The sequence below is a fragment of the Larus michahellis genome, chromosome 12 (genome assembly GCF_964199755.1).
Source record: "Larus michahellis chromosome 12, bLarMic1.1, whole genome shotgun sequence".
Classification (NCBI taxonomy): Eukaryota; Metazoa; Chordata; class Aves; order Charadriiformes; family Laridae; genus Larus; species Larus michahellis.
This window is the reverse complement of record NC_133907.1, coordinates 5,828,859-5,837,626: the sequence shown is the minus strand read 5'-3', so window position 1 is coordinate 5,837,626 and position 8,768 is coordinate 5,828,859. Positions and strand designations below refer to the sequence as shown.

At 55.1% G+C, this 8,768-nt stretch overlaps 1 protein-coding gene across 2 annotated transcripts in view; it reads left to right on the top strand.

Annotated features, from left to right (window-relative positions):
- Window positions 1-8,768, top strand: part of LOC141750230 (bactericidal permeability-increasing protein-like) — a 63,397-nt gene that overhangs the window by 22,386 nt on the left and 32,243 nt on the right. For both annotated transcript variants that reach the window (XM_074604980.1, XM_074604979.1), the window contains exon 2: window positions 8,162-8,314. In XM_074604980.1, coding sequence (XP_074461081.1) covers window positions 8,269-8,314 — 46 coding nt within the window. In that variant the 5' untranslated portion in view covers window positions 8,162-8,268. The remainder of the gene's footprint in view (window positions 1-8,161; window positions 8,315-8,768) is intronic.

Here is an 8,768-nt window from a genome sequence, read left to right as displayed (position 1 = left end):
ATGCGCGCATGAGTCTTTGCCAGGGGAACTGCTGCTGTCGGCACTGCCCTTCTCACCCCCGCAGCCACCAACGCAGAGCAGTGCTGGCCCCGTCACGGGACGTACCCTGTCAGCGCACCCCTGCCGTCACCGCCATGGCGTCCCGCTCCCCTGGCTTAGACTCCTCCTGTTGTCCCAGATCTGGGCTCTTTACCCAGTGTGCAAAAAACCAATTGACACAAGGGGTTGAGATATTTGTTTTATTCCAGTTCTGGGCAGAAAAGGGTGCTGGGTGATAATCCGCAAAGCCAGCACACCTGTTAGAAACACATAGGGCCTTTTATACAAAAAGGTAAAGAAGGAAAGGAGTTTAAGGGGATGCGTTGCGTAAATCTAACAGAAATTCTCAATTAGTAGAAGAGAAGATACAGAAATTAACGGATCTGGCCTCGAATGTCAAGGAACGGGAAGGATTAGATCTTTCCTAGCTAACATCCTGGTTACCAAACCTAAATCGGCTAAAGCGACTCTACTTAATATCTGTATTTATACTGATCATCTAGTTATTGAGTTGTTGTATGATTCAATGTTTGCCTGTGTGTGCAAGTCTTTGCAAACAGGCACTGGAAGATAGAAAACCCCCACAAATAATGATGACTAAAGTAGAGGAAAACACTTTTATATGGAAAATAGGAGAACAGGAATCCCAGAACTTGGGAAAAACATAAGGTGAGACTTATGGGAGATGTAAAGCATATCCACAAGTCTCAAAGGGGGGAATTTGATGTCAAAAGGAATTAAAAATCCACAAAATTGAGCGACCATGATGTGATGGCCTACTCTGAAACCATAGTGTCGTGGTTTGGGCCAAACTGGCCACTGAGACAAACGACAGAATAGCAACGGGAGTGGAAAAAAATCCCTAAACCAGAAAGCCCATAAACATAAATAATCCACTCTTGAAGTTAGTCATTGTTCTAAGTGGAGCCCCAACAGAATAGAACGTTAAACAGTAACCTAGTGGTACCGGATCGGATGAAGGTAATAGCCTCTAGTTACCTGAGATAATTTTAATACTAAAAATCACACCTCTAGGAGGAGACTTTATGTGTAAATGTAAGACCATCTTAGTTCACTGAGCCAGACAGAAATCGGGACCTGTGCAAATGAGCTTTTCTAATATAATTACAAGTGACCAGTCAGCTATTTTGATGTGGTTTTCCTTCGTTACCTTCTTGTACAGAAGACCCCGTGTGTTTCTAACAGGTGTGCCAGCTTTGCCAGTTATTGCCTAGCACGCTTTTCTGCCCAGAACTGGAATAAAACGAATATCCTGACTCCATGCATCAGCTGGTTTTTACACATTGGGTGAAGAACCCAGATTTGGGACAACAGGAGGAGCCTCTAAAGGTGTCACCTTCTTCCTCCTCCCAGCCCCCTCGGTGCCAGCAGCGTGGGCAGAGCTGGGTCCAGCCGATCCCATGGATGCAGGGGAGGATGTGGAGAGCTGCCCATCTCTCCAGGCATGTGGGAATCCCTCTCCCCTGCCAAGCCAGGGGAGAACTAGTGGCAGTGGGAGCCCACAGCCCCGCCGGCAGCTGTTTTTTCACCTGCCCCGAGCTGGCCCCGCTCCCAGGGCTGCTTCCTGGGCACAGGAGCCATCACCGGTGACATGTGCCAGTGTGTTTGGGCTCACGCTGGAGCGTGCAGGCTCCGTCTCTGCCTGCACAAGCCTGGACTTCCTCCCTTACCCTGCGTGAACTCTGGATGCACTCGGCAGCCTGAGGTCCCGCGCTCGGGATGCGTTTAATTTCCTCCGGGTAATGTGTGACAAACAGCCTGCGATGGCACCGTCTGCCGCGCAGCCATCGGAAACAGGCTTTCCTGGCTCAGAGCAGGAGCAGTTCGTGGCCGTGAGGGGTGTCTGGGGTGTCTGGGGTGCTCAGGGCCAGGCAAACCGGGACTCCTGGCGCTGGTCAGGCTGTAGGGAATAACTTCTGTCTGGTTTTGTGGCCAAGCACAGAGCGGGAACGACTGGCAGCGTCTGTCCCTGCTCTGGCAGCTCTGTCAGAAGTGGTGGGAGCTGAGTGTCCGTCTGTCCCCCGGGGCTCTCCGGCGAGCCCCGGGCTTGGTTCCAGCATCTCAGGGAGAGGAAACCTCCCTTCTTTCCGGCTTTAGCGCCCACTTTGTTCACCACCACGTATCGCAGAGGCATCTGTCTGCCCAGGCACTGGAAAATGCCGCACATGGGAGACCAACCACACCGATGGCACTATTTTTACTCTCCTTAGTAAGACAAGGTTGCATTAAGAGGGTGTTTGCGCTGCTGGATGCCCGAAATAACTCCTCATTTGCTCAAGGTGTTCAGTGGAGGATTGTGACTTCCCTGGCACCCACCCTGGTCCTGGAGCTGCTTCAAAGTGTTCTGGTTTCTTGCCTGCCCCGGTCCCGCGCAGGCAGAGGCTCTGTTTGCTCTCCTGGGTGTGTGCCGGGGAGGCTGGCAGCCCCCAGCTGCGCCCGCACATCCTGACTCAGTCTCTTGTGCAGGCAGATAAACAAGCCATGAAAAGGGACAGTGTCTTCCTCTGAGTCGCCCTGTGAAGTTGTCAACCGATTTTTAACAGCTCTGCCGCCCCTTCGCCGGCATCACCTCCCACCCCGGGGTGTTCCCCAAAGCCCTTGGCAGAGCCGCTGCCTCCCGCAGCCCTCCAAAGCCAGGGTGACCCGTCTGCTCCCCACCTGGCACGGCAACCCCGGCAGCCAGAGACCCTCAGCGGGGAGCCTGGCATCATCCCATCCCTGCCCCAGGCTCTGTGCTGGGGTGGTGGGGCCGGAAAGGGAAAAGGTTATAGGGGGAGAAAGTGTTTTATGCTCGTGATGACGGGGCCATTGGGGAGCGTTTATGTCTGGCCATAGGGATCCTGGCACGTAGGACATGGCAGTTATCCCTCACTTACCGGGGCTGGAGAGGTGCTCTCATCTGTGAGCATGGAAAAATACTTCAAAAGTGGGGGAAAAAACCTGTAGCTGCTCTGTACCTGGTAGGGACAGAGCCAAGGGCTGGGCAGCGGTGGCAGACAGCATCTGTAAGGTCACCGCAGCCCAGGGTGAGGGAGGACGGGCCAGCAGATGGGAAGGGGGAAGCTGGGGTCAGTGACTGCGGCACAGACAGACATCGATCGCCTTTTGGGACAGGGGCTGCAGCTGGCTGTGTGCGGGCATGGCTCCTGTTTTGTGGCTTTTGGTTGCCACAGGCAGCTCTGGCGCTGGGCCAGCGGTTGGGCAAGATGGGCTGGGAGCTGCGCGGGGGCTCCTGCGGCGGCAGGCCTTCGAGAGCCGGCACAAAGGGGCTCTTGTTCCCGGCGATGTGCGGCGGGCAGCGCTGGCAGGGCAGGAGGGGGCAGCTGCCCGCCGGGACAGGCAGCACAGCACAGGGAACGGGCAGCCTTTCCTTGGTGGGGAGAAGTGGTTTTTCCAAGGAAAAAGCAGATTGGTTTTCCACCTGGTCCCACAGCCGGGTCTGTGGAGCCCGACGTGCTCCATTGTCACAGCCATGGGGTGTCTGGTGGATGCGGTGCACGGAGTCAAAGCGTCCTCCGCTCACAAGGCGGGAGGAGGGATGTGCAAGTCCCAGGCTCTGGATCTGGCGTTTGGCACACGCCGAGCCGGAGGCTGTTACCGAGAAGTGCAGAGCGCTGAGGCAGCATCGCCTGGGGAGGGGTGAGCCCGCCAGCTGATAACCAGCTTCCCTGGAAAGCGCTGGGGAAAGGCATTCCAACCCGTGGCTAAAGGGGGGGTTGAGGAGGAATTTGTTACATCACTGTCTTTGTTCTTAGGCCGAGTCCGTGTTTCTGTTTAAAAGAAAGGAGAAACACAAACCTGTCGCTTGTCGGCTTGGTGAGGGGGCAGGAGGGTTTCCCTGCCGCCGCTCCAGAGCGGGCTTCCCTGGCAGGGGTCCCCGGGGATGGGGCAGGCCCATCCCGGGACCTGTGGGCAGGCAGCAGCGATGTGTGCCGGGGATTCTCCAGCTGTGTCAAGCCTTTCCGAGCTGGTGGCCCTGGGATAGCCACAAGGCTGGTCCCAGCCGCCGGCGGGGTGCCACGGCACCGGAGGATGGGCTGCGTTGCTGTGCGGGACGGACACGTATCCGCTGCCGGGGCAGCCGTGAGCAGAGACACGGTGTTTTGCAACGTGAACTTGGTTGAACCTTGTGCGAGCTGAATTCCAGTCTCCCGGTGTCATTTCCTATCAGTTTGCTGGAAACCCCCCAGCCCTCCTGCCCCCAGGGTGCCTGTTCCTCCGAAGTGTGTCTCCCCATTAATCCCCCACCGCCCTCATTGCAGACAGGCTCCTATGGGTTTGTGGAAGGAGAACAAGAGGGGTCTGCACTTGCTGGCCATGGCTTTGGTGCGTAGCGTGCTTGTGTTCCTCTGTGAGCGCACGCGTCCACGTCTAAATGCCTGAAGCTGCATGATTCCCCAGGATTCGCACATGAGGGATGCGCTTCCCCCATGCAGGGGGTCACCTGCGCCACTCTGTCCCCTTGGTGCCTTCCCGCCAGGCCCCTGACATGCTCGCGTTTTCCATCAGTCCCTCAGGACAGGGCACAGCTGGGATTTTGGAAAGCAGCCGGGTTGGCCTTGCCTTGTCCAGCTCAGCCTGGAGTTATGTTCGGCCCTCTGAGTTCGACCTTTTGGCGAACGTTTCAACATTCCTGTTTTCCTTTGGAATGGCTTGTTTCTTTGTTTTTTTCATTTGATTTATGGCCACCCTACACCAGCCACGTTGGCTTGATGATGGGCGAGACCCAAGTTTGTCCTGTTGGAGCAGGAGCTTGGAGATAACAAAGCTGCTTTGGGACATCTCTGCTGCCACTTCCAAAATGCCAAGGATGGTGCCGCATGGCTTTGTGTTGCCGTTCAGCTTCCTCTTCCATTACAGGCTCCCTCTGTGTTTACCTGCTGAAACCAGACCCGTGTATCTTGGTTGACCTCCAGGAGCACAAATCCGGGCACAACCGCGTTTCCTGTGCAGCGTGAGCCAAGTGCCCATCCTGCGCTTTGAAATGCCGACGTCTGTTTGCGGCCAAGCCCTAACACGGGGCGCTGCTGTAATGGGAAGGGGCCCACGGCAGCTCCGCTGGCACCAGAACTGCTGGGGGTCATGTCCGTGGCATTTGTGTTGTCCCACTTGCGGTTTTCCCCGTGCCTTTGCCTTGCCACCCATCGTCCATGCTTTCCTCCAGCCACGGCTCTGTCTGGGAGCGTTGCATCCTCTCGCCCTGCCTGTTTCTTCCTTCCTCTTCTCTCCGTCTCGCTGTGGTTGATAACTCAGCGTCCCTCCTGCCCCCACAGTCTTGATGGGAACCTGGCAGCGAGGAGGAGGAGGAAGAGGAAGAGTTCAGCTGCTGACCTTGGCCGGAGCTCCCTGCTCAGTGCCGACCTGGTACTGGCTGCTTTGCCAGAGTGAGGGGTTTTGGGGGGGCGCCTGCCCCCAAGAGCTTCCCTGGGGAAGAGGAGGGCAGTCCCCCCGTGGGTCTGACGTCCTTACCTGATCCACAGCCCTTCTCTGTCTCCAGGCTGGTTTTGTCATCTTCCGCATCTAACACTTATTGCCTTTTTCCCTTTGGAAAAAAGTGTTTCTCCAGCTCCCCTCCATGGGCTGGGCTGGCCACAGTGCCCTGCACGCCAGCACTGCCGGACCCCCCCAGCCCAGCCTCGCCGGCCACCCCCCGCCAACCCGTGACAAATGATTTTGCCATTTCATGGGTGGGAAAGAGACATTGATTAACTCCTGCACTCGCCTTTCTGGAAAGGTTATAGCTTAATTGGTCAGACTTGGAGTCATAAATCACGCGCTGAAGGATCAGCGGAGATAAGAAAATTTTTGCAGAATGTTGCAAAAACACCTTTTGGTAGGAGGTATCCAGCTGTGCCCACCTAGATGTGGGGGCTGAGGGCAGCCCGGAGCACTGGGCTCCTCTGAGGAAACAATTCACCCTCCAGCGAGGGGCCGGAAATTCTCCCTTTTGTTATCAGTTAATCTCAGGATCTGCAAAATATCCTTTTTTTTTGTTCCTTTCCTTTTGGAAAAAGAAAAACAACAGGAAAGGCATTTTTTGCTTTATTCAAAAGAATCTGAATTCCATCTGTTTTGGAAGATGATTCTGTTTCTCCGTGGAAGTGCTACTTTCCCTAAACTAAAAACTACAATATAAAAAGTCCCAACTTTTTTCCTGGCCAAGGAAGGCAGTGGAGGAGGGAGAAAAAGGCAGGGCAGAGGGGAGGGGACTGATGGCAGCACCTTCCTGCCCTGGGAACGCTGGCTGGTTTGGGCATCCCATTGCCTCGGGTGGTCCCACACGGCACGGGCTGGAGCGAAGGCAAACACTGGCCAGCACTGGCCCAGCTCAGAGGTCCCTGCAGCCCCGGGACCTGGCAGGGACCCCTGGCACCCAGGACTCTCCTGGCCAAGAGCTCAGAGCAGGCAGGGAATGGCATTGCAGATGTGAAGCATTTCTTATTCATGTCAGTAATTATTTCTTCCCTGATTCTCCCCAGCATTTTATTGAGCAATTAGGACGTTAAAATGAGGAATCTCAAACCCACGCTGCGGACATCCCTATTACTGCTGCCGCGCTGCTGCTGCTTAAAAACGGTAAATTAGAGAATGCCCCCAACTCACTGGGTTTGCCTCAGCCCCGACTCGACGCCGTCAGACCCTCGTCTTGACGTACAGCAAAAGAGGGGCTCGGTATGGCCCCGAGCATCCATCCTGCTGCGGGATTGCTGCCTCTAGGTCTTGTCTTGGCTATTCTCTTTTCTTCCCAGCCTCCAGGCGCTTGCTTTGCCTGAGTTTCTGTACTCAGCACTGGTGAGGCCGCACCTTGAGTATTGTGTCCAGTTCTGGGCACCTCAATATGAGAGAGATCTCGAGGTGCTGGAGCGAGTGCAGAGGAGGGCAACGAAGCTGGTGAAGGGCCTAGAGAAGAAATCTTATGAGGAGCAACTGAAGGAGCTGGGACTGTTTAGTTTGAGGAAGAGGAGGCTGAGGGGAGACCTCATCACTCTCTACAACTACTCGAAAGGACATTGTAGAGAGGTTGGTGCTGGTCTCTTCTCACAGGTCATTAGCGATAGAACAAGAAGGAATGGCTTCAAGCTGCAACAGGGTAGGTCTAGGCTAGACATTAGGAAAAAATTCTTCCCAGAAAGAGTGGTCAGACACTGGAATAGGCTGCCCAGGGAGGTGGTGGAGTCACCATCCCTGAATGCGTTTCAGAGTCGTTTAGATGTGGTGTTGGGGGACATGGTGTAAGGGAGAACTTTGTAGAGTGGAGTTGATGGTTGGACTCGATGATCCCAAGGGTCTTTTCCAACCTAAATGATTCTATGATTCTCTCAAATCCCGCATCCAGGTCTTCTTGGATTTACCTCTGGCTCCTCGCAGCCTTTGGGGCAGCCTGTCCCCTCCCAGCCTGTCCTGGAGCCAAGACCCAGCTGTCCTGGTCAGGGCAAGGTCTGAATCCAGGGAGCCAGGCAGGGATGGGGGTTGAGGGGGTGCTCCCCTGCACAGCCCAGGTGCCAACATCCCTCCAGGAGAGGTTAGGGGATGCGGAGACGCAGAAACTGGCTTTGCTGCATGTGTGACGATGCTCAAGAACAGCAGCACGGGTGTGAGTGCCTTTTCAAAGGGCTCCCAGGAAACTGGCTTTTTAAACGCAGGCAAAATAAATGAAAAATGGCGAGCACCTCTCTCATTTCAATGTGGAAGCTAAAATAGATGCTGCTTGCCCCAGTTAAGTAAAGAAGCAACTTCCCGACACAGAGCTGTCGAGCCCAAGGCTCGGTCCCTGCCATTTCTGCCCTTCCCGGATTTGGGTCATTTCAGCCTCTGACCTCGTATCATCACTGGAGATGGCTCGGGAGAACTGCAAAGCATAAAACACCTTCTGGGGCACAGGCAAAGCACTTCGAAATCAATACGAAGTTTTACTCATGGCCTCTAGAGAGATTTCATCTCCTGAATTATACGATGGGATACACGAGATCCCAATCCGGCTGCCACCCTGTGTACCAGCAGCTATTTGTTCGCGGCCGGGCTGAACATCTCCCAGAATTAATTAGAATAATCAATCCTAAAAATGACAAAAGTATTGATTAGCATTTTTGTCTCTTCACAGCCTGGCAGTGCCGTGACTCCGGGAGCGTTGCAGACTGATAAAAAGCAGCCTCAGCTGTGGACGGGGGATGCTTATCCAGTGACACCGCGTAACAGCGAGGGGTTTGTATGCAACGACGGCGTCACCCAAACGCTCCCACGCGCTATTACTTCAGTAATAATATCCTCATCCCTCTTCCTTGCCCTTGTTCAATTTACACAGCGGTTCATTTTTAATACCTATTTACTACTCTCCTCAACATGATAAGAAAGCAGGAGTGATGGGGAGGGGACCGTCCGCACCCGCCGATGCCAGGTGGGCTGATGGTGGCAGCTGTCTGGGTTTTGGGAAGCTTGGCCCCAGCAGAACCCGGCTGGTCCCAGCCATCCCGGCTGGGGTCTCCATCCTGGCTGGCCCTCGCTGGGCTTGGAGCTGCCTTGCCATAGCACGGGTCCCTGCAGAGATGTCCCTGCCCTGCCTGTGGCAGCAATGATGAGCACTGTCCGCCTTTCCCAAAGGAGCTGAGTAACACGGGCGGCATTTCCAGCCCCATCAAAACACCAGCACAAGCCCAGGGTGGGATGTGTGCGCTGTGCCGGTCGCAGGAGGCTGCGCTCAGCCGCACGTG